General features: G+C 51.5%; 6 protein-coding genes across 6 annotated transcripts; 1 reads left to right on the top strand and 5 right to left on the bottom strand.

Annotated features, from left to right (window-relative positions):
• Positions 1 to 481: 481 nt before the first annotated feature.
• On the bottom strand, positions 482 to 3,968 carry N7468_008618 (uncharacterized protein; the record flags this gene model as incomplete). The annotated part of the gene is made up of 3 exons (XM_058477914.1): positions 482 to 1,277; positions 1,339 to 3,049; positions 3,113 to 3,968. The coding sequence occupies 3 exons, from the start codon at positions 3,966 to 3,968 to the stop codon at positions 482 to 484; spliced, it is 3,363 nt and encodes a 1,120-aa protein (XP_058328259.1).
• Positions 3,969 to 4,824: 856 nt separating this feature from the next.
• Positions 4,825 to 6,796, bottom strand: N7468_008617 (putative HMG box transcriptional regulator; the record flags this gene model as incomplete). Its single annotated transcript, XM_058477913.1, has 3 exons — positions 4,825 to 6,039; positions 6,116 to 6,261; positions 6,394 to 6,796. The coding sequence occupies 3 exons, from the start codon at positions 6,794 to 6,796 to the stop codon at positions 4,825 to 4,827; spliced, it is 1,764 nt and encodes a 587-aa protein (XP_058328258.1).
• A 1,435-nt stretch (positions 6,797 to 8,231) lies between these two features.
• Positions 8,232 to 9,602, bottom strand: N7468_008616 (uncharacterized protein; the record flags this gene model as incomplete). Its single annotated transcript, XM_058477912.1, has 4 exons — positions 8,232 to 8,379; positions 8,485 to 8,622; positions 8,706 to 9,232; positions 9,366 to 9,602. 4 exons carry the CDS (start codon positions 9,600 to 9,602, stop codon positions 8,232 to 8,234), a joined length of 1,050 nt encoding a protein of 349 aa, XP_058328257.1.
• A 1,368-nt stretch (positions 9,603 to 10,970) lies between these two features.
• On the top strand, positions 10,971 to 12,049 carry N7468_008615 (40S ribosomal protein eS6; the record flags this gene model as incomplete). The annotated part of the gene is made up of 5 exons (XM_058477911.1): positions 10,971 to 11,075; positions 11,206 to 11,278; positions 11,363 to 11,383; positions 11,467 to 11,884; positions 11,953 to 12,049. The coding sequence occupies 5 exons, from the start codon at positions 10,971 to 10,973 to the stop codon at positions 12,047 to 12,049; spliced, it is 714 nt and encodes a 237-aa protein (XP_058328256.1).
• Positions 12,050 to 13,370: 1,321 nt separating this feature from the next.
• Positions 13,371 to 14,534, bottom strand: N7468_008614 (ribose-phosphate diphosphokinase; the record flags this gene model as incomplete). Its single annotated transcript, XM_058477910.1, has 4 exons — positions 13,371 to 13,797; positions 13,866 to 14,238; positions 14,304 to 14,395; positions 14,464 to 14,534. 4 exons carry the CDS (start codon positions 14,532 to 14,534, stop codon positions 13,371 to 13,373), a joined length of 963 nt encoding a protein of 320 aa, XP_058328255.1.
• Positions 14,535 to 14,994: 460 nt separating this feature from the next.
• Positions 14,995 to 27,392, bottom strand: tom1 (E3 ubiquitin-protein ligase TOM1; the record flags this gene model as incomplete). Its single annotated transcript, XM_058477909.1, has 6 exons — positions 14,995 to 15,089; positions 15,146 to 15,490; positions 15,565 to 19,398; positions 19,459 to 19,548; positions 19,605 to 22,796; positions 22,817 to 27,392. The coding sequence occupies 6 exons, from the start codon at positions 27,390 to 27,392 to the stop codon at positions 14,995 to 14,997; spliced, it is 12,132 nt and encodes a 4,043-aa protein (XP_058328254.1).
• Between the last annotated feature and the right edge of the window lie 422 nt (positions 27,393 to 27,814).

Genomic DNA, 27,814 nt, shown 5'->3' with positions numbered 1-27,814 from the left:
CCTTCTTTTATCTCACCGATCAGGTTGTGCACCTGGCGCATTGGATTTCCAGCCCCGAACGGGATATACCGGGGGCGCTTGACGCCCCCGGTATATGTGCCCTTATACGATATTTCTACTCATATTAGGTAGTTCTGCAGGTAGAGTTGTTAGCGACAACCACGAAAGCAATCGATCTATTCAGATGTATATGACTGAGTCTATCTGCGTCGCAGATGAAAATTCCATCACTATACGATTCCCATCCTCCCGGAATCCAAAAGACCCACCAGCGCCACGCTGCAATAGTGAACAGTGAGTAACATAATAGAAGAAGGCATCTTTTTGTCATGGTCCAAATATGGAAACACGTTTCTTCTGAGTAAGACCATCCCCAGAGGAGGAGGAACGGGAGAGTGAGGGCGGACTCAGAGACTGAAAAGAAATTCGAGCCGCAGTGGCATCCAACACAGGCTCCTCCTCAACACCAAAGACCTGTACATCATCCGCAAAACCAATACCCTTCCGTTTCTTTGGCTTCGGCGACATATCCCCCCATATCTGCATCAAAGTCCGTCGTCAGAGCCCGTTTATCCGTGGGGCTTCGCATAGGAACATCCTCGTCATCGGGGATAGGAAGACGATGCCGATCAAAGAACCCAGTCGGATTCTCAAGATACGCGGCGCCTGTATCCGACTCATCCGCCATAGCCAGAAAAGGCTCATTCTGAATGATATCGCTCATGGTATTATCATCCAGAAGACTCTTCTCTGCATTCTGCATCTCCGCCTCGGTCATTTCCTTCCGGCGAAGTAACATGCGGTGCTCCAATGTATCTCTCAGTACCAGCGTTTCAACGTAGACCGGCCGCGTTTGGCCGATTCTGTGAGCTCGTTTGATGGCTTGGCTCTCGATTGTGGGCTGCCAGATTGGGTTCACAATGTAGACTCGGGAGGCTTGCGCGATGTGCAGCCCATGGGCGGCCTGGCTGAGGCTCATTAGGAGAACGCGGATTTGGTCTGTCTCCCGGAACAGGCGCAGGTACTCTGTTCGCTGTCCCGTTTTGAGGGTGCTGGCGTAGATTCGGAACTCGATGCCTAGGAGCTCTAGGCCTTCAGCGATCCAGAAAGCGGTGTTGTCATTTTCGTAGAAGATGATTATCTTTTCTGTCGCTTGGTATTTGATGATTTGATCCAGGAGATAGGTCAATTTTGCAGAGGCAGTGGCGACGAGCTGGGTCTTGTTGAGGGGAGAGTCATCGGGGAAGTGATCGGAACAGTTTGCGATCGAAGGTCTTCTTCGGCAACTTGAGCGTGGATGGCTTGGGGCTATGATGGAGATGGTCCGGGCTCTGGGACGAGGCAGATGACTCAGGGGCGCCCTTTTTGGGCTTGTTCTTCGCATCACGCTCTGACAGTTCCTTCCGGGTACTGATGCCTGCGCCCGAGAAGCCCTCCGTTGGATCGAGAGACCGGAGATGCTCAGTAACATGTTTTTGTGCATAGCGAGCCTGCGTAATACCCATGAGCATTGGATTTCGTTCTGAATTGTCGGGGCTCAGCGACCAATGCATTCGATGATCCTCGGGGAAATTCATAAGATATACTCCAAGTTCCTGCAGTTGCTTGAAGTGGTTCCAGCCAATCGATCCTAAAGCTCGACGAGCAATTTTCATCCCATGTTCAAGCGTCTCAATATCTGGCTTGGACATCTTTCTCAGATTCTTGTCCATATACTTGGTGGCATGCTTGAGTGAGTCCTCTAAGTTGACATTGGACCCAATCCACCAGAACCCAGCCTGTCGCAAATTGGAAATCAACAGATTCAGATCTTTCCGATTGCTCGGCGCAAACATGTAATCCGGCCCTTGCCGCTCAGATGTGATCGAGTTCACCGCCAGGCCAAAGATAAACAAGTTGATGGACAGTTTGTCATAGAAGGTCGGTTCTAGGTAGACTGGCTTGTTGTAGAGCGGCGGGAGGATATTCTCCTGGTGCACAACATCTAATTGGTGGCGCACCACCAATCCTTGGAGAGTGGCCCGGATAGCAAGACTCTTCCGCCGTTTGCCATCTTCTCCAATTGGCTTCATATACGTAGTCCAGTCTGCGGGATCATCCCCCTTTGAGTTGGACCAGGGCTTCAAGCCGAGAAAATCAACGACGATCCGTCGAAGTTGGTTGAGAGTCTTCATTTCATTGTTTATAGCATTTCCGGTTTTGTTCCGTGCTTCCAGGGCGGCTGCTGTGGCCCTTTCAGGAGATTCTGTCTCCCTGGCACTAGCTTCTTGAGATGCAAGACTGATCTCAACCCCATACAGCCCAGCTGAAGGTGTACCGGAGATGACCCAGCGGCGTTCGATGTGGAGCTGGTCGAGGAGGTGGCTCATGTTAGTCTTCCCTCCGTTTCCAGCAACATTGTGACCTTCGTCGACAATAACACGCAGCCAATGGAGCTGAGTTAACGGTGAGTCGATCCGATTCCATTTGACACTTCGATTGTGAAGCGGTTCTCCAGCCTCTCTTTCGAATCGGTGCCGGTCGAATAGCACGATGTCGTAATCAAGAAGCTCTTCCGCAGATGGAGTCTTCTGGGCGCTGTTACGCAAGACCAGAACTTCGAGGCCTTCGGTATGCTTTGCAATTTCGCTTTCCCAGTGATCGACCAAGTTCTTGGGCACAATGACAAGGGTACCCGAGCAAATGAGAATACGCTTAGCCGGTGGTCGAGGATACGAGGTGCTATTGCGGCCTTGGTACCTGGAAGGTGGTGGTGGAATCTCGTACGAGCCAGGGTTTCGCTTGCAGGCTTCAATACATCGCTTATAGATCATATTCTCCTGGAGCTGCCTGTCGAGGAAAAAGCTTTTCCAGGGCTTAGAGTGCCGGCCAGCTGCCGCCGCAGCCATATCCATAAGAGAACCAGTTCTCTCACGGATTGGTGTTGAGTTGGGCTTGTCTTGCGGAGACTGATATTGAACGGGGATTTGGGGTAAATGGCCTCGGGTGGCCCATATGACTGCAAGACAAATGAGAGTTTTACCGCCGCCCATGGTCTCCGCTAGAATACCTGGATGTAAAAATAATTCAGCTTTTTCTTTTGCTTTAATCAAAATGCTTCTGAGTGGCTTACCTCCACATGCCTCTGAATAAACAGACTTCTCCCTAACGATACAGCCTTCTTCTTTGTCGTAATAATAGGGAAGCCCTAACGGAGTCTTGAGCTCCTGCAACCTCGGATCCAACATCAAAGCAGGCTGCGCCTCCCGTTGGATCATCATAGCTGCCGATCTCCGCTGATACGGAAACAGATCAGTCTTCAGCCCATACTCCTTGAAGTCGCCACCAGAGAGCACTTCTTCCATAGCTCGTCTGGACCAGGGATCTTTCATGGTCCCAGCATTCGGCTTAGGATTCTGCAGCGTGTTGTAGATATGCCACAATGACTCTTCTTCTGCTGCAGGAACCATATCCCTGTTCTGTACCTGAGGATCTCGGTGGCCCTCCCACGCGTCAGGAGAAGAGTCGACTTTGGACATAATGAATTTCAACGATTTTCTCAGCTTTCCAATGCCCTTTTGAGAGCTCGTGCGGCTTGCCAGGATAGTATTGACGTATATGCGGATTCCATTGCTTATTTCAGTTGCGCGGACACCTATCCACCTGTTTTGAGCTAGTAGTTGAAGACTGGATATGTACTCGGGTGCGAGTGCTTGCTGGCTCTCTAGGGTACCGACTGGGAGATAAGCCTGCATATCATCTCGGAAGTCTCTCTGAAGGTCTATCAAATCGGCTCTTGCTGTGGTTCCCTCTACAGTTGACTGCGATGGACTCGGAACAGATATGTCATTGACATTGTCTGGGGTGGCCGGTAGAGGCGGCGTCATCTGATGCGGCAAATGAGTGGAGCGCTCCTCTGGCACGTCGATTGGGCTTTTCGCAGGCCATGAGTCGTCCAGTACTCCCCCAAGAGGCCCTAGAGAACCCATGTTAATAGACCGAGGAACGCCGCAAAGATAAAATGGACGAGTCCTAAGAGCCCGATATCAGATGGGCGCGTGGCAGAACACTCACCGCCTAAGTGGGTCCTTGATCCACTGCCAATTGGAGTGAGTCTGGAGCAAATGAAAGTTGGGATGAGTTTTGAGGCTCAAGGTTATGTTGATATGAGTGATTCAATCAAGTCATTTGAGGCCAACAGACGCGTTTTATGAGATCTACCCATACATGACCGTACATGACCGAGTAGAAGAGGGGAAACAACAAGCAGTACAGAGTATCCACCACCCCGCAATCCACTAGTCAAGCGACTAGAAGAGGGAGGAAAGTACGTCCAGAGAAAGGATCCACAGGTGCTTTGTCGCAATTGTATAATTTCCTCAGGTATATTCCAAATTATAGATATATTCTCATTAAGGGGATACTTCTGTACAAGATCATCATGCTCACACGTCCTCCCAACAAAGATAAACGAAAAAAAAAAGAGACAATAGGAACACCTATTCCAATTACAACCTACGAAAGAAACCCAAAGATACAAGCACCTCCAACACCACCACTAAATCACTGCGTTAAAAAGTCCTCAATCTCAAACCCAACTCGTTTCAGCGCCTTCTCCTCCAACTCTCTCCCGACCCGGCAACCTTCCGTAACACGATCGTCCTCGCATCCTGCAACCTAATTTCCACGGGATTGCCACCCACAGAGGCTAGCTCTTCGCGCGAGCACTCGCGGATATAGACTGTGATATCTGGCCCAACGCAGGTTCTCCATAACGACGCCATCCACTGCCAGTGGTCGAGCGGTTTATAAGAATCATGGATGGGGGTCGAACAAGCAAAGGCATCAGCAGTCGTCAGCTGATACCGCGGAACCAAAGCGACCGGGGTGAAGACAGAGTGAGCGGGCGTACAGGGACTTCCCCTCTGAGCTGTTCTCACTCGAGTGTGCCGGCGAATGGATATTCATGTTTGCGGTTTGGGGGACGAGGGTCTTCGGAGAGAGGCTACCGGTAGATTTAGTGTCTACTTCGGGGCTGGCCCGCGAAGGGAGTGAGGCATTTGGGGCTGCGGGAACGGATTTCACGAAGTGGACTATTTTTTCGGAGACGGAGTGCCAGGCGGATATCTTGGTTAGGTACTCTGCCGTTGTGTCGGTAGTGCCGTTCTCGGCAGAGCTGGGGCGTGGAGTGCGGAGCTCAGGGCCTTCGAAAATGCGGACGTGGTACTTTGTTTCTCGTTTGAGGAGTCGGTCGATGTGCTCGACCGCTATTTGGACGAGGTGAGGGTCTTGGCCTTCGATTGCGATGACGGGGCCTCGACTTTGGGGAATTGTGTGGAAAGAGGGCGAGAGGGGTGGGGAGATCTTTGCGAGGACTTTTATCTTGTTCAAGAAGGGGATTGTCATGACAGTGGCCTCGACACTAGAGTCTTGTAATTTTAATGGAGTGGCGGGTGTCATAACTGGGGTCACGGTCTGGAGGGGCGGTAGCTTCAGGCTGGGGTCAGGATGAGGATTGAGCTGGGGAGGTCCATATTGGTGCTGTGCATGAACCATCGACCCCATGGCTCGTGGATGCACATCTAGACGAGCACTATACGACTGTGGGTAGGAGCCGGGGCTTCTGTCGCGATGCATTGATTGGATCGGGTCGTTTACATCCGAGACACGGCGGCGTTTGATCTCTGGAGAACTGATATCCTCCGCCGAATGAGGTCGGACTCGAGTATCGAAGGCTTTCCCAGCTCGCATGTCGAAAAGCTTTGGCTCAGTCGGGTCCCTTCCCATAGCGCAAGCACTTGAAGCCGACATCATCCGTGATTTCGACTGTCCAGCACCCTGAAAATTGGGTGATCGATACTCAGGTGAAACAGACGGAGTGAATGGGGTCACTGGTGAAGGCGGATGCATGAAGCGGCCGCCACATCGAGCGCAGTGAGTACCTCCAGATGGATTGTTATTTATACCAGAGCCCGCACTACGAGGGCCACCATCGCGGCCGCTTCGCCGCGGCTGGTAGCGATAGCCAGGATACTGTTGATTGTGACGAATTTTTTCCTCCTGATCATGTTGTCAATTGCCATTCCCTAACGTTCATGGAGGGTAAACCCTTCTTCCCCCCAACAAAAGAACATACCTCGGCAAGCTCCCGCCATTTTGCTTTTTCCTCGTCTGATAAGCTCCTCCACTGGCCACCGATGATTTTCGAAATATCAGGATTGGCCATTCCGGGATTATGAGCCACCACTTGCGCCTGGTAGTGCTGGCGATACAAGATGAAAGCTGTAGGGACAACTTGTCAGTGGTGGGATCTTCTTCCAAGCTTCAAATCACAATGTACCCCAGATTTCAATATATAGACAAAAGAAAAGCACTTGCCATGCTTTTCTATCAGTGTGGATATTAGCGACTCACCATTCCGAGGGCGGGGGACTTTCGGGTCCGGTTGGCAGAGACAAAATGAGTCTCGTTCCTTGACTGATTTCGTGGGACTGGAACTGCCAGAGCCGGAGGATGATGAGGATCGAGAGATACCCTTGGTGGCTATCACTGGGCCCTGTTTGATGCCTCTTACATCCATTGGGTCGGTCTGGAAGGCTGCGCTCTTCTGCTGGTTGTATGGGTTCAAGTGCTGGTGCATTTGAGACACCGCGTTGGCGCACAAGTCGGTATATTTGACATCGGGGCGGTATACCAGCCGATCATGGAGCTTGGGGGAGTCATTCATGATCTTGTGGTCAAGCAGATCGCTGGGTCTGACTTGAGAGGTTTCATAGTGCAGACCAGCCGGAGCAGGAAGCACTCGATCCCAAGACATTTATCTATAGCGGATACGGTGGTGATGACAAGGCGATTAGACGAACAAAAACAAAAGGAACGCTCGAAGGCGATGAAGTCAAAGAAACACAATAAAGGAAGGCTTAGAAGCCGGGCACCCAAAAAAAAAAGAGTCCAGTATAGAAGTGGAAACCAGAGGCAAGAGGGAAGCGGGTTGAAAGAAGAAGATGTAAATAAGAGGCGTGGAAGAAAGCCACGAGGGGCCAATCGCCTGGTTTTCCGGGGCAAACAAGGGCAACAAAGAGGAACGACCTCTATAGTAAACTCAATCACCCGAATCAGCCAGAGCAAATGGCGTTAGTAGGCAACGGAGCCAGACAAAGGACCAACAAGATTGAAAAGCATCACCTGGTTGCTATCTTTGTCTTAGGACCGATGGCCATCCCTGCTGTGGCGGCTTGTTCTTTGACAATAGATCCTGATCGACCCTAGCGCATGCGGGCAGTTGCTATTTGGACCACGCCAACCGAGTAAAGGGACTTTTTTTCCTTCTTTTTCTACATATATATGGGAGTGATATACATTCAGGGCTAGGGCGGTACCTTGGGCAGTGCCACCCTAGAAGATAAAAAACCAAGGCGAACCACAGGAACAGGGTCTCAGGGATCTGGGACAAGTCCAGCAAACGAGATCATTGTTTTCTTTGTCTCCGGAAACGGCGACGCGCAGCTTAAAGGTGCGGACCGGCGCTTCGTGATTGGTGGGTCGCGGGGACTCGGTTCCCGACAAATCGCGGAAACAAAGAAAAACGCAGCGAAAGACAGCAAAAAAAAAAAAGAAGAAAATATCCTGAGCAAACAGACCATAGTCCCCTATTTCAAATTCTATACATCAGGATCCCGCGACACAAGATGTAATAGGATTGTCCAATGCAATAGTCAGCTAACAGGGAACATGGCCAAACCAACCCTACCTACATTTCACTCGTATGTCACCACGACTCCACCCGACCGGTGATCTCATCCCGTCGAGCCATCTCCACTGTTCTTGTAACTGTCGATGGAACAATACCACTTTGACGTATACCTAGTTGGATGGCTGGCACCCTGGCTCAATGGTCTCATTTTTCTTTTCTTAGTTGGGCGGGGAAGATTTGCGAGCCGCTAGTCTCCAGTAGTCCCCTGTCACCCCAAGGCCCCCCGCTGGATCCAGCCTTGGATCCAGCCTTGGACCCAGCCTTGGATCCAGGCTGCTGGAAGCTACCGTGTCCCCCATCCCAACCAACTGGAACCTGTCTACGCCGCTTTGGGCAATCAGATGCATCGTGCTCGCGGATCAATCGTCTGTTGGGCCTCTCGGCTACCGGCCGCTTGACACATGACACACATGACAGAATGAGCGAGATAAGCCCAGAAATATCAGAGACCAAGCCTGATCCACACATACACCATCGGCCAGTGTACTGATCACAGTGTCTAAGCTGCAGACCCCCGGCTGTGGCGTTTCTCGGTCTGAGATTCCCTTTCCCCGGCGGGGGTCTGGTTCAAAAAAGCCTCGCTGATTCCCTGGTAGATTTCGGTGCCCATGAGCCGATGCACAGATGGACCCAGCGTCATTCCGTCCCTGCAAATCAAAAGATATACGGTATTAGTGTGGGGAACTTTGGGTACTTCTTTTTGCTTGGGAACGGCTCGGCCAGTTCCCTCTTTCCCTTGGGGTCAAACTAACCAGAAGAGATACTTGTCTGGGTGCTCACACCGTGCCTTCTCCCCTGCTCCCTTTGACATCATGACTTGAAATCCCATGGATTCGACGCACCCATCAGCCACGTTCTCCCAGCCCGGGTCCGTATTCGCGCCCAGCCCACTTTCCGCCATGATCCCAGAGGCGTAGAATTGCTGGTCCCGAATGCGATCCAGCAGGAAGGCGTTAGTGTCGAAGAGATATACCGTGCCCGGTCCCACGATGCGAGTGTCTCCCGCATCTTCGCGTTCCAATGAGCGATGATCTTCACGCTTTCCTTGTACTCGGTCCCCGAGGTGGAGAACGTGGGCTCGAAGGCCGGGAGGAAGGTCACATCAACCGTCTGCGTGAGGATAAGCTTAATGTCAGAAGAGCCCCAGCGGTCAGAAAGCTGGTTCAGCTGGCCGAGAAGCGACTCCATGCGGCGGTCGATGGAGGCTACTGCTGTGTCGTAGTCCTTCTGCACGAGGTCCCATATGTCCCAGACACCAAACGAGACAGCGAAGATGGTGCGCTGTTGGCGACTCCAGAGGTCCTCCTCCGACAGCCCGTACAAGGTCTGTTTCTCTGCAACTAGCCATTTCTCGAGTTGGGTCTTAAAGTCGAAACCAGCCACCTGCATTTGAGACAGACGGCCTACCAGGCCTAGCTCTTTATTATCGATCACGGCGCCAGTTTCCTTGCCGGTGAGTGAGGTCATTGATGCGGCGAGGTTCTCTTGGTGGCATGAAAACTAGGCGATCAAGTAAGACACGAGTCAGTATGGGGCTAAAGCTCCTGGGGCCAGTCCAAATAGTGTCGTGGGAGCAGACATCGTTTCAGAATATTCAAGACGATTTCCAACTGGGCGGGCACAGTATGCTTACCATCGAACAAAGCCAATCAGTCCATATCGGGCCCTCTGGAGCGTTGGTCTTGTTGTCACTCCAGGAGTCGCCGAACACTACCAGGCGCCGATCGAATGTTTTAGCGGTCTCAAAGTGAGAGGATAGCGACACGAGGTCGTTGAGGGTGCGTGTGCTCAGAAACCAGGCGGAGTAGAGCATAGAGCATGCCGCCACTCCGCAGAGGACGTAAAACCGATTACCCAATCTAAAGCGCATCTTATAGCGGCCGGCAGATACCGGCAACGTATGACCTGTGTACAAAACCCCCCCTAGAACCCTATTCAAGAATGGACGGTGGACAGGATTGTCGGAGCTGCAAGGTGTCCCATCTGCGCCCACTCTTCATAAGACTTTCTTGGTGTAGGTATTCGATGATTGTTCCGTCCAACGGCAATCAAACAAAAGCCACCCGTTGGCAGGGAGAACGGGCGTGCAGGAAGGAATCTTCAAAGGGTCGTGTGTAGGAGTGTCGCCGGAAGTCTAGTACGAAGTCAAAAATTCTGTTCCATGACCAGAGCCTAAAAGCCAGGTAGGAAGCAAAGAGCAGAAAGATAATGCATTTTATGTCCACATAGAGTACATGTATGAGTGCGGCCACGCGGCCTGCGGGCCTGGGGCGTCGCCTTCACACGGAAAAGCATCGCGTGCAGAGTTTGGTCACACCGCAGAAAAGCTTAGCCCCCTCGAGATCTTCGTTGGTCTCCGCTAATCATAGAAAAAAATCAGAGCCAATGAATTCAAGCCCGTTATCGTCTAATCGTTCATAGATTTGAAAATGACCATTGCTCCAGATGAGGGTGCATTGCGATAAAGGGTGTATGCGTAAGCCTCGCCACCATTGGCTGTACCGTGGGAAAGAAGCCCCCCTAAAGCTGGCTTAGGCTTATCTTGCTAATCTACTATGCCGTTGTGGACTCGGTGCATAATTTAGGGACAAACCTTCAGGGCAATCCTATCGGTGTCTTGTACCCATTAATCTTAGATTGAGATTAAATTCGCAGAGTATATGAGAGAGTCCATATTTTGGTCCTGCATATACAAGAGGCCGCCTGCTTTCCCCTCAATAACCGAACTTTCCGGCAAAGCGGGGCCCAGAGCATTATCGAAGGGTACAGACTGCAGTTAGCGGAAGCTTAGGCAAATGTTCGTTCGGTCTATTCGATAACCTGATAGCCGGGTCTGATAGAGAATATTTCATTAGATTACCAACATTTTCTTCTCTCTGATACTTAGCTTCAGCATCTTTGGGGCTACATCATCGTTTTTACCTCCAGCGTCGTAGCCACACCTGGGCATGGATAGATGGGATTCGTGATTGAGCTAGTTAACACTTTGTATGCCATTTCCCTCAGGTGTCAAGAATAAGCTTCCCTCACGTGACAATATATTGGCCATTTTCTCACGTGATAGGGTAAGCGACGCGGACTGAGGGTCGTCCAAACAGGGTCTAGCGCGTTCTTAGTCACCACACACACTCGCTACGGTAAACCTTGGGAACTCGAAAAATCCACACGACCGAACCCTTCAACCTCACTCTAGTCGACAACTCCGCGCTACCGTCTTGACCGCGCAACCCCCGTCAAGATGAAGCTCAACATCTCCTACCCGGCCAACGGGTCCCAGAAGATCGTCGAAGTCGATGATGAACGCAAGCTCCGTCCCTTCATGGAGAAGCGCATGGGCACCGAAGTCAGCATCCCCGAATTTCATATCTACATACCCAACCCCGAACGACTCTTCCACCAAAGCCAAAAGAACTATTCACTACCGAAATGCAAAGAACAATTGGGCTGATAGGTTACTTTTCTTTTTTGAATAGGTTCTCGGTGACTCTCTCGGCGACGAATTCAAGGGCTACATCTTCAAGATCACCGGTGGTAACGACAAGCAAGGTACGACCCCACAACCGGCATTTTCCTCCACGAGGAAAGGAAAAATTAGGGAAAGAAATCAAGCAGCTAACGGGACATGTTTAGGTTTCCCCATGAAGCAGGGTGGTATGTTCCAATCGACCCCTCGGCACACGACCGCCAAAACCTCAAAATTTCCCCCAACCCGCATACTCATGAATCTCCCACAGTTCTCCTCCCCACCCGTACCCGCCTGCTCCTCGCTGAGGGCCACAGCTGCTACCGCCCCCGTCGCACCGGTGAGCGTAAGCGCAAGTCCATCCGCGGTGCTATCACCGGTCTGGACCTTGCCGTCCTCGCTCTCTCCATCGTTAAGCAGGGTGAGGGCGAACTCCCCGGCCTGACCGACACCGTTGTCCCCAAGCGCCTGGGCCCCAAGCGTGCCACCAAGATCCGTCGCTTCTTCAGCCTTGACAAGAAGGATGATGTCCGCCAATTCGTCATCCGCCGCACCGTCGCTAAGGAGGGCAAGCCCGAGAAGACCAAGGCCCCCAAGATCCAGCGTCTGGTCACCCCCCAGCGCCTGCAGCGCAAGCGCCACCGCATTGCCATCAAGCGCCGCCGCGCTGAGGCTGGCCGTGAGGCCGCGTACGTGCCACCCTGATTAAAAACCCCCCCTCTGTGGTCCTGACTTGACTCGCTAACATGATTCACAGTAACGACTACGCCAAGCTCCTGGCCAGCCGTGTCCACGAGGAGAAGGCCAAGCGTGACGAGATCCGCAAGCGAAGGGCCTCGTCTCTGCGCAAATAGATTCCTTTCACGGTGTTATGATCTATCTCTGTGATTTGGGGATTTAATTGTGAGGGGGAGCTTCACGTTGCTGGGATGGTTGAGGGATCCATTAAAAAAAAAAAGATCACTCCGGCAACGCGGATATGTTTGATAAAGAAAACAAAAGGGCTTTAAAAAGTTATGGGGAGCCCAGGTTCGAGTACAACGGCGAAATGGTGATCCTCCTTCCCGAGTTGCCTTGTTGATTTGGGCCTCGGGGCGTTGCATTTGTGCTGGACCTACCTTTTGATAACCCTTTTTTCTTGAATGGAGTGCATGCAAATTTCACTAGTTATATTCCACAGACTGCTTGTTGTAGTACTAGACTTGTAATGGCCGCCCTGACTAGCCAGAGCTCCCCATATCTAATAGTATTTTTCATTGTGGACCCTCGGAATCCTCCCGGGGTTCATTAAATGCGGCCACGCCACCGCGGGCACCCCACGATCGATATTTCATGACAGGACGAAGGAACTGCCCTATTTCCTTATAGGTCAATATATGCCTGACACTCGATGCGCCTGTGGTTAGGCTCCTACTAGTGATAGTCTAATTTCTATATAATGAGCTTTTCTGCTTCCATTTCTTGCGAATGTGAAGCTTTTGAAGCCCATCGCATTGGGGGCCGGCCTGGCTTGAGGTATATATATACGAGTCCCGACTTAAAAATCCTGCAGGTCAAGGACAACTCAGACATCAGACAGATACCTGGAGCCAACCTTGTCTATTTTCCCTAAGACAAAGATCATTTGTCAAAAAAAAAAAAATCTCTTTGGAATTTTGTCTGAAAGTCCCCCCAAAACCTGTGTTGTACTTCCACTAGGATATCTCATGAGTGCTTGTATAGACCAAGTATGAATTGCTACTTGAACATGTGAAGGATATCCCGACTCAGAATAACACTTTATACTAGTAGTATGAGGATATTAATTATGTTACGAATTTACAGTTGTAATGCTAATCACTATGAAGAATAATCAAATTGACGGCCCCCAAGGCCGATTCCAACAAAAATCTAGTGATAATCCGGAACACATGCAATTGGAGAAAGCAGACATAACACGCCAACCAGGCCACTGGCTGTAGAAATCTAGACCAGCCCGGCACCAAGAAAAAATGACGCAAAAGAAAAAGAAATGACCCAATCGCAATTCCAAAAACAGATCATAAGAATCGTATTTTTTACTTCCTCAAATCCACCTCAACGAGCTGAGGAGATACAGATAACAATGGAGGGAAAACAGTAGACCGAGAGTCCGATAACGACGACCAGGGCCCCCCAATGTGCGCATGCAGGGGCTTATGAAACAGCGTGGGAGAAGAGGAAGCTGACGGACTCGCCGTTGTGAGTGCGGCGACAGGCCTCCGCAAGTGTGGGGCTGATATCAATAGTCTCAATCTTATCACAAGCTTCCTTCTTCTCCTCGTGGGGCACCGTGTTGGTCACTACCAGGCGGCTCAGACGGCTGCTGTTCAGGTTCTCAATGGCCTTGCCCGAGAGAATGCCGTGGACGACGATGGCATTGACTTCCTTGGCGCCGTGCTGCATCACAGTGTCGGCAGCCTTGACGAGGGTGCCACAGGTGTCGGCCATGTCGTCGACGATGATGGCGATCTTGTCCTGGACGTTACCGACGAGGACCATGCGGGAGACTTCGTTGGGGCGGGCTCGCTCCTTGTGGATCAGGGCGAATTGGAGGTCTAGGCGATCGGCGATGGCAGTGGCCCTAAGGTCCTTGTATTAGAGAGTGCTCTAGCATGAAGTCGAGGAGCACGGGAAAACTTGTATACTTACCGCTTAGCACCACCAGCGTCAGGACTGACGATGATACAATTACTAACATCCAAGTTCTCACGAATCCACCTCAGGATACTTGGCTCGGCGTAAAGGTTGTCAACAGGGACGTTGAAGAAGCCCTGGATCTGGCTCGCGTGCAGGTCCATGGTAATGACATGGTTGCAACCGGCAGTTTGCAGCATGTTGGCCATGAGCTTGGCGGTAATGGGAGCTCGGCTCTTATCCTTCTTGTCCTGGCGAGCATATGGGAAGTTAGGGATGACGGCAGTAATCCGGCGAGCGGAGGCAGTTTTGCAGGCATTGATCATGATCAGAAGTTCCATTAGACCGTCGTTGATATCATTTGGGCGCGTTGACTGCAAGATGAAGACTAAAGAAGTACGGAGATTAGCGGGGCTCTAGAGCACCGTCTCTTCTCTCATGCATTCTGCGTACCATCTTCGTCTCGCACACTTTCACCAATAGTGACACTGGTCTCCTGGTTGGAGTACTGCAGCACCATGATCTTGGTTAATTCGATGCCGAGACTGCGAAACCGGTTAGTTACCCGTAATAATATAGCTTAGAAGCCGCAGCCTGTAGATGCATCACATACCGGGCAGCCACGAGATTGGCAAGCTCGGGGTGGCTGTTGCCAGTCAGCAGCTTGACGGAATTTGAGGCCATGGCAGGCGAGTAGTGTCTCAAGGCAATGGTTCCCAAGAGAAATGAAGAAAGCTTGAAGCTTTAATTCTGGAATGGGAAAAATCAGAATCGAACCGCCCGCAGCTGCCCACGCCCGCAACTTTTTTCACATCTCGTGACTACTCACCGCCTTCCGCTCCGAATGCGGAACCACTTCTATAGCTCATGCACTATCGAGTCTACATCTGGGGGAGAATACCTAGGGGAAAGATGAAGCTGAAATAAATATGGATATTCCCGTAAAAGCAGAAAGCAGTCTGTCTAAGTACACAATAAAGGGCTCACAAAACCAGTTGGCCTGCACTCCAACCAGAAATGTGAGATCCCTGTTTTTCCTCATCCATTACTTTTCCTTCTCGTCCCCTGATACCTCCGGAGAAACGCCATCGAATGCGAGAGCTAAAGGACTCAAAAGAGAACCACGTAGGGATACTGAGAATATCTATGCGAAGCCGAAGTACTCGCTACCAGCAGTCATGGCGGTGTACAGTCGTTGGCGGAGATCCTCGTAGCTCTCATATTCCGGAAGATCGAGTTCTGCAGTTACTAGTTAGCATAAGTCGAGTAGACAGAGACAGGTATGTGAAACTTACGGTTGAAGCATGTGTGGGAGCTAGGAAGGCGATCTTTGTTGCCGTAGTCGCGGTGGATACTGAACTTGCTCACGCCATTCATGCCTTCAAGTTCCTTGAAGCCATTCAAAGGCACCTTACTGGTTCCAGTGACGAACTGCAACAACTTGGCTCGTTCTTCCTTATCAAATGAGCGGACAGCTCGCCAGAACCATTGGATCTGCGGGGACGAGGCGGAATAGTTGTGGTACTCGGTGTTGTTCTTCCACTCGTCCACGTCGATCTCAGGCAAACCGGAGATAAGTAGCTCAAGCTCTTGCTCATTAAAGATGGAAATGAGATCCGGTGGAATGATTTCATGGAAGCCTAATTTCGTAAGTTAGGGTCGTGACTTTGGTAAAATTAAGGGATTCGTGGTGGGTGGGGGGGGAGAAACATACCTTTGAGGAAGTTGTCGAGCTGTTCGCGGACAGAGTCCACAAGACGGTACTCGACCATACGCTGGATGTACTCTTCCTTGTTCTCTTGAGTGACTGGGATGTTGCGACCATCAGGAATAAGGTCGATCACCTCCTTCTCACCAAAAGCCTCAGTCTCGATGGAGAAAGTCTCTGTTATAATGTCGGTGATATCATTTTCCAGCATCCATAGCAAAGACTTGTAGTAATCTAAGTCAAGAGTCTCCATGTCCTTAATAGACACCGAGCGTCCGAGAATACACTTGTAGACAGCACGGCTGAAGTGGCAATCAAGCACCCGGCCTTCATAGAGGGCCTTTCCGATGATTTGGCCAATGAACTTGAAGAACATCAAATGCTCGGAGTTGACACCACTGAGGCGGTTAGGGTGGAACGTTGTGCGGTCGGCGGCGACAGGAATGAACAAGGCGTAATTGGGGTTGAACATCCCCCGAGCGAGGACCTGGAACCATTCACGAGTGACGCCACCAGCATCAACACCTTCTTCTCCGTGGAATCGAACATTGAGTTTGCCATATTTGAGTTCATCGGCAGTCTTGAAATAGAGATGCTTGAATGAATCAAGGAAGACTTGGTCTCTGCGCACAGAGAGTTGGAGAGGAGGATGAGCTTGACGGGGCTCAGCGCCACGAGAGTGAACGCGGCGGGTGAAATAATTGCGCTTGTTATCAAACTCCAAAACCTTGGGGTTCTTGACAAGGAGCGAGAATGTACCACTCATCAAACGAGGATTCTGGCGAACAAGTTCGTTGAGGATCTTGCGGTGTTCCTCAGTGAATTTGAAAAAGAGGTTCTCCATGCTAACACCGGGATCACCTGGGGCGCTGCTGTTGACAGAAAGCTCACGGCTGTTGCGAGAGAGCGGCTGGTCCTTGAGAGTGGTGTTCTTGCAGACGACCATCAGTGCTTCGATAAGTGGCAGAAGAATAGTGGCGACATTGAGCATATTTTCCTTCTGGCGGATTACCGTTAGGCAGTCACTCAGCTTGGTCCAGAGAGGGCCAAAAGTAGCACTCTCATACAGCTTCTTGAGGACGTCCTCCTTAGGCGCGGATTCAGGCTCGCTGCCCTTAGACTTATCAACACGAGTAGGGTCGAAGAGATAGTCCAGAGCAGTGAGAACACGGAGTAGTTTCGCTTGATCAGAACTGGCGGGAGAGAACTTAGACAAGGCTAGACCTTGCATGTCGGTGCCAGTCTTTGATTGATGGATATGAGGAAGAAGTTCCTCAAGGTCGCCAAGGATGATGTCGCTCAAGCTCTGGGCCTGGCTCACAAGTTCGGTGCCAATCACATCCCGAGCTCCGGGAATGGCAGAAAGGTTGTTGATGGTAGAAAGAGTATCACGGAATGTCTTTCCATTGCACTCGCGAGCAGCAAGTATTTGGACAACCAGGCGGAAATTGTGGTCCGGGACAACTGGAGGCTCGAGGGAGCGTCGCTTGCGTTTCTCTTCTTCGGCAGGCCGTTCGGAGTCATTGGCCTGCTTTGTCTGCGAACCACCCTCAGCGGTTACTTGCTCGTCAGATCCCTCAACAGTGGGCACCGGAGCATCGGTCATGGTAGTGTCTGTGGTTGTTTCGCTAGGCTCAGTGGCCTCAGGCGCGGGGGCTTGGTCGTCGGATTGAGTACCTTCAGGCTTTTTGCCCTTGCTTTCCTCTTCTTGTCGCTCCTTCTCACGGCGAAGGAGCACGGTCAGTGGCTGCGTGATACTGCTGAGTAGACTGGAGAGCTGCTCCATGCAGTTAGGGCTGTCCATGATCAATTTTCTATCAAGGAGAGAGAGGAGAGCATTCAAGGCAAATTTGTTAGCTCGGGTCTCTTTGCCCTTGCCCTTGCGGAATGCCTTGATTTTCAGAGACGAGGCGGAGTCATGCTCAGTCAAGAAGAACCAGGCAATATGAGGATTGAACTGTGACAAGAAAGAAAGAGTGCTGAGACACTGCTGTACAACCATGATCGGCGTCACATCATTGCTAATACTGGATGATGTTTGAAGACTCAGACTGCGCTTAACAGACTGTGGGGTCTTCTGAGCGCCGGGAGCTTTAGCACGAAGTGACAAGTGGGAGAAGCTACGCTCAATAGCGGAGGAGTCCACGCTGCCGTCCTGCAAGACAGACAAGAGTAGACTAATAACCTCGCCTCTGTTCTGACGATTCTCGCAGACGTTGTGGAGGATATCGTTCAGTTGATGACGGGCGTTTCCTTGAAGATGCATGAACATCAAACGTAGGAGTGTCGCGACACCTGCTTTGTCGAGCATTTGCACGATCTGGCGGCGCTGAGACTTCTTCGGCTCATGGTCCCCAGTCGCTGGCTCGTTTCTATGTAAGCGAGAATCGATTCCAGGGATATGATCTGGGAATTGAGCAATGCGTCGAGCTCCACCTAGAGCTCGAGCCTCAGATATGTATTCAGGACCCAAAGAAGCAAGAACTTCCTCTGGCTGATCGGCGAGGACGGCTTGACGGAGCGAAGGGTCCAGTGTGGCCAGGAAGCTTGCTGCATCCATATCCTCAGCACGTGGGGCACCGCTGGTTGTAGCTTGGCGGCGAGCAGTCTCACGCTCGCGACGGCGCCGGTCCGCAGCTTCCTGCTGGAGCAATTCCTCACGGATCTCTGCTGGCAAGGCTTCGAGGAACTCCGGGTTTATTTCAGTGGGTTCCTCGCCCGCAGCAGCGGCTTGAGATCGCTGTTCAGCGAGTTGTTGCATGATCACCTCCTCACGAAGCTCCTCTGGCAGGGCCTCCAAGTATTCAGAATCAATCTCCAGTCCGGTAATGTCCAGTTGACGACCCCGAATGGTAGTGAAAACCCGTTCAACAGGCTCGGCTTCCGCTGGCTGGGCAGATGACCCTTCTTCCGGGTTGGCATTACCGGTCGACTGAACATCTTCCATGGGTTCGTCAATGCCGGCAGCGAGACGTTCGGCCTCTTGCTGTTCCCTTTCGGCCTGGATTCGAGCATTATCTTCTTCCTCCTTGCGCTTACGCTCACGTTCTTCTTCTTCACGAGCGGCACGCTCTTTGCGCTCTCTTTCCTGTTGCTCTTCTTGCTGGCGTTTGCGTTCTTCAGCCTGGATCTTTTGGCGCTGCTTCTCTTCTTCAATGGCAGGTGGAATTAGAATCTTCAGGAGAGAGTTGACCACCCGCTGTGTCTTCTCAACGTAAGAACTGCTGTACAAGATGCGAGCTTCTTCTTGCCACCGAGATCGAGTTGTAGACATGGAAAATTTAACAGCGTTGTGAGGGTCATCGCGGCTGCCTCGCGAAGGTGGTAAGTTGCCACGAGCTAGAGAACCGAACATGTCTTGGAAACGGCTGTGTGGGAGCGCACGACGATCAACATGGACATGAATTCCGTCTGGGCGACTGACAACTCCAAAGCCGGGGGTCACTTGTCCGCCGATGGCTTGCATAATAGCATTCATGAAGCTCATAGGACTGTCCACGGCAAGCATTCGACTGCCGCCATCGGCCTGACCCCATTCGGCGCTGAAAGGATCACCGCCAACGGGGCCAAGGCGATGGCTCGAAGTATCAACAGCACGGTCGTTCCGCAAAAGGAGGGGATTAGTTCCGTCGTCGTTGTTTCGGTTAGCAAGCTGGCCTCTGTGCACGCGAGGGTAGGGTTGGATGGGGACAAGACCACCACCACGGCCAGGTGGCATGATTTCAGTAACGGTAGCCCATGCTGGTGGTGCACCACCGCGGAACCGGCGATGATGGTGGTGGGAACGGGGTGGTGGGCCTTCATCGCCTTCCCAGCCCCAGGGCTCTAGGAGGTCTTCTTCTATAAAATGATTGTGAGTAGGTGGGTAGTCTAAGTAGCGAGTCCGAGAGGGGTTGATACCATCCATTTCACCCTCCGAGTCGTGCTCCGGATCATAATCATCGTAATCATCGACCTCTTCTTCGAGTTCATCGATTTCATCGTCTTCTTCTACGCCATAGGTTTTAGCAGTGAGCTCAAAGCAGTGGTGGAGAAGGTTATCTTACCTCCGTCCTCGTTAAGCTCGTCAAGGATCTCGTCGTGGATATCACCCCCAAGACCACCACGGTGGATATCATTGACTCCACCAGTGGCATCGTTCAACGCTCGGAAAATATCATCCATATGGCGGCCTTCAATGTTGCGGGTGGATTGGCGAATGTCGGCCAATTCATCTTCAAATTGATGCATCATTTCAGTATCTTCCTCATCTTCGGTCATATCTTCGCTCTCCCATTCGTCTTCTTCATCTTCACCCAGGCTCTCGTTGTCATGATCGCCCGTGATCTCCCCGGCATAGATCTCGTCATCTTCCATGTCGGACTGGTCATCTTCGTCGTCCTCGTCATCTTCATCGTCCTCCTCGTCGTCATCGTCGTCGTCAATGATGACTTCTACGGCATCACCAGGGAGACCTTCAATTGGGCCGATGGAGCCGTGGCGCTCGTCCACGTCTTCGTCGCTGACAACTTCTCCATCATCCTCAATTTCTTCGTCGTATTCCATTTCATCATCATAGCCGTCATCATCGTACATATCCTCGTCTTCGTCTTCAGAGCCCTCACTCATAGATTCTTCTTCGTCGTCGTGCCGAGGTTCCAGCATACCGAGAGTAGAGTGGCGGAACAGATCAGGAGTTTCTTCACGCTCGTCCTCAAAATCAGAGACCGAGGTTGCCGACGAAATCTCATCCTCTTCTGTTTCACCAAGGGTAGAGATGTCGGAAGTTTCGCTAACGAGCACGGCAGTTTGAGTGAGTTTGTTCAAGGGGCGGAGAATGTATTTGATGACGCGTTTTGATGATGGGAAATTCAGATCGATGTCCGCGACGGACGCGGTCAAAGCAGGGATGAAGTGCTTCTCAAACATCGTTCTGGCAAGTTGTCTTGTCGAAGACGGGAAGCCTACATCCTGGGTGTAAGAATAGCCACTGAGCATCTTGTCGAAAAGGTCGGCGAGACACATGAGCTTGGAATATTTGGCGTCCAAAGGTTCATTCGACATGTTAGTGTCCTTGTAACACTTGAGGGCATGTTCAAGCACAAATTTGCGAACAAATGCAAGCTCTGGCTCATCTTCTTCGCTGCTCTTGGTGTCGGCACCACGGCGTCTTCCAAGACCACCATGCTCGCCGGTTTTATTGCAAAGAGCCACAAGAACCTGCATGGTCCAGTTTGAAGTGATGCTCCGTTTCTTGAATGCGAGAGACTCGTCGTGCTCCATTGTCCCAACAGGGACAAGGACATTCAAAAGGTAATTGAGGACACCCGACCGCGGCTTGGAAGGTGTTGTAGCAAGGGGGTCGGCCTTGCGTGAGAAGTTGATGAACTCGATCTTGGTCCTGTTGTATGAGGAGAGAAGTTCGGTAAGACATTGGAGAAGAAAGCATCGGTAGATGTAGATGGGATGATCTTCAGCCTTGAATGGCGGCTTCTCACCCTTCTTGGTCGAGTTCCGATTAGGAACAGCCTCTGAGCTGCTGGTGATGGAAGGCGTAGGCTCATCAACAGACATTTCCACGTCAGTTTGGCCGTCAGGCTGGTCTGAGGAGGAGTAGTCGCCAGGCTCGGTAGGTGGTTCCTTGTCATCAACATCTTTGTAGGAGAGAAGCTCTGACAATAGATAATGAATGACACCATCGGGGTTTTCGACAATGGGAGCCCTGAGTTCGCCAGTCTTGGCCTGGCCCTTTTCTTTTTCCTCGGAGCTTGATCCCTCGCCAGGAGATTTCTCGACTTTGGTTTCTTCTTCCGCCTCACCAGCATTTTGCGACTTTTCACCCTTCAGAACGAGAACCTGCGGGCGCTGGTGAGTATCATGTCGTAGAAGCTTGACCTTTTCATTTGTGACTTCCACGAAGATCTCAGGCGCGCGTAAAACGAGATGGTACATTTGCCGTACGTATCCAGTGGTGTCAATCTGGCGGGAGGATTTGTTTTCAAAGTTCGATACTATCTCGCTCCGCATGATCTGGCGGATCGTAGCTTCGTCCTCAACGATATGACGTAAGATCAACATGAAACTGCTCTGGAGTTTGTCGTTGGTAGCGCTCGCAAGTTGCTTGACCATAACAAAGAGCCGCTGAAGTTTTCGCTTCTCGCCGAAACGAGCCGCGATGTTGCGATTCCTGGTCAAGATGACCAGAACACGGCAAATAGAAAGTGCAAGGGTACCATCTTTGCCCACACGAGGGAGAATCTCAACAAGAGCTTCAAAGAGTTCAGTTTTCTCATCTAGAGAAACAAGAGGCTCCTGAAGTGATGCAGGTTCCTCTCCCGACGAGGGATCCTCGAGGTTCTGAACCGACCAGTTGATTTGAGGAGGCTGACAGTCATCAGAAAGAAGTTTCTCTAGAATGAGCAACACATGTCCAACCCATGGGAAGTTTTCCTCGGCGGGCTTCTCAGGGGCGGGAAGCTTGATAAAGCCAAGAAAAGTCGAGAAACAGTCCTTGAGCTCTTCGAGTGTTGCACTGTACATTTCACGGTCTTGCAGAACAAGAGCCAGAATATGGGCATAAGCGGCCACCTTTTTACCAGCAGTTTGAAGATTCTCCATTTGCAGAGAAACGAGTGACTGAACAAGAGTCTCGCCAATGTCTCGGCGGAAGCTTTCTGGCTCGCGGTGCTTCTTGATTGCAGATGAGATTAGGTCTGCAAGCTCGAAGGACACGTCATGATGAACATTGAGAACATCGAGACAGCGCTCAATGAGATTAGATCGGACCTTCTCGCGTTCAGCATCAAGATCTTCAATAGTGACCACTTGGCGCCGGCGCACAAGCTCTTGAGGCTGACTTGTAGGCTCTGATGCAGAATGAGACTGGGGGCGATCCTGGCGAGGGTGCCCAGTCCGCTCAGTACGCTGGGGGCTGAAAATGTCGTCACTATCATCCTGAACATCCGCAAGAGCTCTAGCAAGCCCATCACGCATTGGCACAACGTCCTCTCCATCTTCCGCTGTGCCTGGTGGCATAGTCTCGTCCACTGGACGTCCTGTTGCCTGTGCAAGGAGCATGGCGAGAGCAGAGCGTTCCAGAAGGTTCCCACTGTGGAATGAAGGCGCATCTCCAGAGGGCGTATCTTCAAGCCCATCTCCACCAGAGGCGACATCTGGGGGTCCAGTTGAGATATCACTTGAACTAGGAGGAAGTCTCGGCGGGGAAGGAGGCATTTCTGGGCTCCGCAATATTCCTCGGCCTGGCTCAAAGAGTTATGACAGCGATAAAGAGCCTCTTGGTTTAAGTCGGCATCCTCATATCCCTTCTCAATGAGAGTTTGCGCCCGCTCCTTGTGAATCACGAATGTCTTTTTAGGCGCTTCAGTCAAAGCTGGTGGTGTATCTGCTCTCGTGAGAGCGCCAGTTTCATATTCACCATCCAAAGATGATCGGAGAATATCAACTAGGAACTTGACGATGGGACTTTGCGACTGGGTTGCAAAATCAGAGTTCCACATTTCTTGAGCCATGGGCAAAATCTCCATGCGAAGATCCACAAGGAACTGGCCAGCCTGGAAATAATCAGGGCGGTCGCGATCGCGTTCATGGGTGCTAATAGCCTGTGTCTGTGTAGATTCCACAATGCTCTTACCGGCAACGAGCTCTGCAAATATGGCAAGAATGATCTTAATGCCACCCTGGGCAGAGGCAATTCGGTCAACCACTTCTTTCTCGGTATCGGCGCCTTTCTCGTGTGGCTTAAGTGCTTTGACTTCGTTCATGAAGACCTCGCAAATATTTTTCAGGACCTTGAGGCCGTTTTTACGCTTGAATGCAAGGAGAACCAAAGTCAGATAATTCGACTGCGGGCGATCACCGCCCACCTCGTACAGTAAGCCGGAGAAAGATGACAGAATGATGATGAGATATGCAGATCGAGCCTTGACGCTGGAGTTGTTGCTGGGCGCGGCAAGCTCAAGCCCGTGGAGAACGGACTCCGCGATCGCATCTGCAACCAAATTGGCACTCTGTTTGCCCTTTACGTAGTGGTCACCGCGGCGCTTGTTGACCAGGCCAAGCCCCAGATTGTGGAAAAATCCAGTAATGGATTGCGGAAGAGTACTCAGGAGATAGCGAAGAGTTTCCACATTCTTGAAGGCCGAGCTCTCTTCATCAATCTTGTTCTTGGTGATTTCCGAATCACTCGCTGCTGGCTTGGACTCCTTGTTTGCTGGAACAGAGCCACCCTGCTGGGAGGCGTCTGCAGGGTCCGTGGCGCCCTCTGAATTGGTGAGCCCAAGGAAACTCTCAAGCTTTTCAGCGCCAGGTTTGCCACCAGCCGTATTCTTAGCATGTGACCATAGATCGGGAACACTGAGTTCGTTCGCGATTGACTCCCATACACAGGCAGAATAAAGCTTTCCAAGCGTAGAGACCAAGGCACAGTATTTGTCGGCAAGGTTGACTTGGCCAAATGCCGAGGCTACCTGCATGGGGCGCGTCTGATACAAAGGCAAAGCATAAACCTCACGGAGGATATCGGTGAGGATGAGGGCTGCATTGAGATGTCTAGCATAGAACGTCCCATGTGCAACAGCCTCCGAGTTCGCAGCAACCGAGTCCCCTGAATCAATCGGTTTAGAAAGGGGAGTGAAGAAACCTGTTTCAGAAGGAGCGTTCCAGAAAGTTGATAGGTTGTCTACTGCTGTTTGAGCTCGATGCACCAGGGAAGGGATAATGAGATGTGGCTTCGTTTCAGCAAGCATATGCACGAGAACCGTAAGCTCCTGGTTTGCATCTGATCCATGGAAGTCGTATGGAAGGCTAGGGATCGTGGCGTAGTCAAGAACTAACTCAGCAGCACCGGCCTCGATGAATGAGCTGCAGTTTGGTTGGTTCTCAAAAAGTGCGCCAAGGAAACGCATGGCAGGGAAAAGGTAATCTGCCACTGTGAGGCCATTTTCATCCACGTCTTCGATGCTGACTTTTTCATTCGAAGGAAGAAGATCATTCAGGTCACCCAAAACAAGTGTTGTACCATTCGGGAGAAGACGACGGTTTCGGTCAGGGTTGAGCGGAGGAACTCCAATGACTGCTGGATCTTCCACCGAGCCATCGAGAGGGGCTCCAATGGCACGGAACAGGGAGGAAATGTCCCCGGAGAGAGAAGGATTCTCCATTGGCCCTGTTTTCCAGAGCTTTGTGCCCAGTCCATATTTCCACGTCTTCACCCTGGCGAGGAGGTTGACACGCGCAACCATAACGATGACAGCAGACATGATCGATGACTTGAGGGCTGGATGGTGACGAATAAGTTCGTCAAACGCAGTGCCCAGCTGGCGGACGAGGTTTGGGTCATCCTTCAAGCACTTCACATGTTCGGGGCTCTCGAAAATCTCGAAAAAGCTCTCCAGCGCGTCAGAGGACTGGAAAAGATCTAAACCGGAGGAATTCAGGCAGATCGCGCCAAATGCACCTGGAATACATGCCAAAGCCTCGATAGCAGGGATAATACCTTGTGCAAGCGGCGTACCCTGCGGGCGAGCCATGACATACTCTTTTTTGGGAGCATGGCTAGAAGCGACTTCTGTAGATGCCCCTTGGGTCAGTTGTTCGCTCTCGGGTTCAGGATCAGCATCCTCTGGCTCGACAGCGGGTGGCTTCTCCTCAGCATTCAACTCACGGCCCATAACAGCAGCAAGAAGGCTGCGGCTCAGACCGGCTTCAGCGATGACAGCATAGCTCGTGGGCTCGTTGTGAATAAAGCTGCTGAGGATGTTGACAGCATTACTCCAAACGTGCGAGCCAAAGACTCGGACATTCTCGAACACCAAGCGCAGTGAGGTGAGAATTTGAGGCGAGTCAATCAAGTTCCTCAGAACACGGTCAAAGCCACCGCCATTGTGCGTCATGATATGGTTGACGAAGCGGAACATCCATCGAAGAGTTTGTTGCTGGAAATACGGTATCTGGTAATCAATTGTGGGATACTTGTACTTGGCGGGGAAGCCTTCTCCACGTTGGACACTCTCAAATGCAGTTTTGGTCTCGTGGTCTATGAGATCAGAAATTGCGTCGAATCCCTTCGCAGCTGTCAAAGTTCCTAGAGCGTCCCGGACAGCATGCACGAAGGTATCAAGAAACTCCATGATCCGAGAATACACTCGACGAGCCTTCTGCGTTCTTAGATTAAGGATATCAACGAACATGGGGATCAATCCGGCTGCGACAAGAGTATCAGGCGTACGCAAGCCAGAACTTGGTAGGGTCCGCAGAAGGGCAAGCAGTGCATCTCGCCACTCATCATGATATGGATTGTCAGTTCCGTCATCTTCGGCACCCAGCTCGTTCACCACCTTGCGAGTGAGGAACATGAGAACTCCGTGGTTGACATTGACACTCAGGGCGGCGCAAACATCGTTAGCGCGGGATTTGTGCTTTGCTAGGGCATCAAGAGCTTGAATTGCCAAGGTCTGCAATGTTCGTGACACCTTGATGTCATCACTTGCTCCAAGGTGAACCAACTCCGCGAGTTGAAAAGTCAACTGGAGGCGCTTTGGCAGTTCCATATCATATTGCAGAATCTTCTGCTGGTATGTTGACTCCGTGTGAACGTAAGCCAGGTTCGTTGCCGCCAGAATCCGAATGGCGAGGATCTGTTCACGAGTAGAAGCCGATCCAGCTAAAGCCCGAGCAACACGGATCTTGTGAAGGAGCTCGTATTTAGAATCCAATGGCAAGTGGGGTAAGTGGGTGGCCAGTATGTCTTCCACTTTGGCAGATGATAGTTTGGAGACGGGGAGATCTAGGATCTTTCCACTACGTGAGACCTCCTCAGCCTTGCCGCCTGTGTTTGGAGTGTTTCCAACAGGGGTGTCATCCACATTGGAGCCTCGACTTAGGCGGGGAGTTGGTTGTGTCGCACTTCGCCTCAGCGGTGTGGGGGTAGCGGGGGAGTTTTCGGATTGACCAATCTCTGAATTGGTTCGCGTTCTGTCGGAATTTCCAGAAGGGTAGTAAAGCACACGAACATGGCCCCATTCTTCCCAGCCATCCTGGTCGCGTACCAAAGACACTAGTTCATTGGCGTTGAGCTTAGTCTGAGTAGATTTTTCCTTGCCTTTAGTGGGAATCGAAGGGGAAGCGGTGGGGTTGAAAGGACGAGGGAATGGTGCCGCGATTTTCTGTAGCTTTTCCAAGTCGATGTTATAGTGTGCTGCCAACGCAGTCTGCTGATGAGAGCCCCGCTGGCGAGAATGATATCTCTGAGCGAGACACAGGGACAGCCGTAGAGTAGATTGAAGGAGCGAGAGGGAAGTGGTGTTCAGGAAGTCTCCTAGCCGATCACTGCTGCTGTAGAGACTCCGGTTTCCACACTTTTCCAGCAGGAGCCGGGAGAATTCAAGCAGTGCTTCCACCAGCTCTCGGTCACCTTCAATGCTATAGCCTAGAGAATCTAGTCTCGCGTCGTTTTCTTCAGGCGTCTTCGTGGCATCATGTGCGGCATATGCGTCTTGCAAAACCTTCCTGCCGAAGGATCGTGTCTGAGGCCCAATGCTGAGGAAATACTCATCGATCACAGCTGCCAAGATTCCATCGAACCGGTCCAAGACCTTGATCCAGTGGTACAGATCACCCCGGGGGAACGGCCATTGCCTTGGGAATGTGCGGAGATGAGCAGGAAGCTCGGGGACGGGAAGATTGATCGCGCTCGCTATGAAATCTGCAAGAAAAGGAGACTTATGATAGAAAAAAAAAATTTTTAGCCATGATCCTCGCATATAAAATGGGTCCCGGGCTAAACTTACGACTGTAGCCTCATGCTTCTGCGTTGCCGCCTTCTTAATTCTCCCCATGGTGACGATCAGGCAGGCAGCCGATCATGAGGAACTTCAAAGACGTCCAGGAGAAAGACCTCCTAGAAGGGGAAGTGCGGTGGGGGGTGAAAGCCCGCCTGGTCGTGAGACCGGGTCGCGGAGAAAGCGCGAGAAAAGCCCTATGACGTTTTTCGAACCTCGTCTGCTGCCTCGCTGAAGTCTGCGTCACTATGAGTTTAGGAATCCACGACGTGTGGAACACGAGTAGCCTTCATAAACAAGAAAGCTGATGCTTGGTCGATGATAGGAACTTCTTCAAAGCTGTCTCGTTGAACTGAGTCCAAGTCGGCAGCGAATAAAGTATCGGCGGGTTTATCGACGAGTCAAACCGGGCGGGGAAACGAGTGCAGGACGTTTACCCAACAGGAATGACAATGGAGGTAGTCGAATTTGGGGTATAG

This window comes from Penicillium chermesinum, assembly GCF_028974085.1.
Source record: "Penicillium chermesinum strain IBT 19713 chromosome Unknown utg000006l:1.0-2335141.0:1.0-2336784.0, whole genome shotgun sequence".
Classification (NCBI taxonomy): domain Eukaryota; kingdom Fungi; phylum Ascomycota; class Eurotiomycetes; order Eurotiales; family Aspergillaceae; genus Penicillium; species Penicillium chermesinum.
The sequence above is the reverse complement of the archived record's forward strand: the minus strand, read 5'-3'. Positions and strand labels throughout refer to the sequence as shown.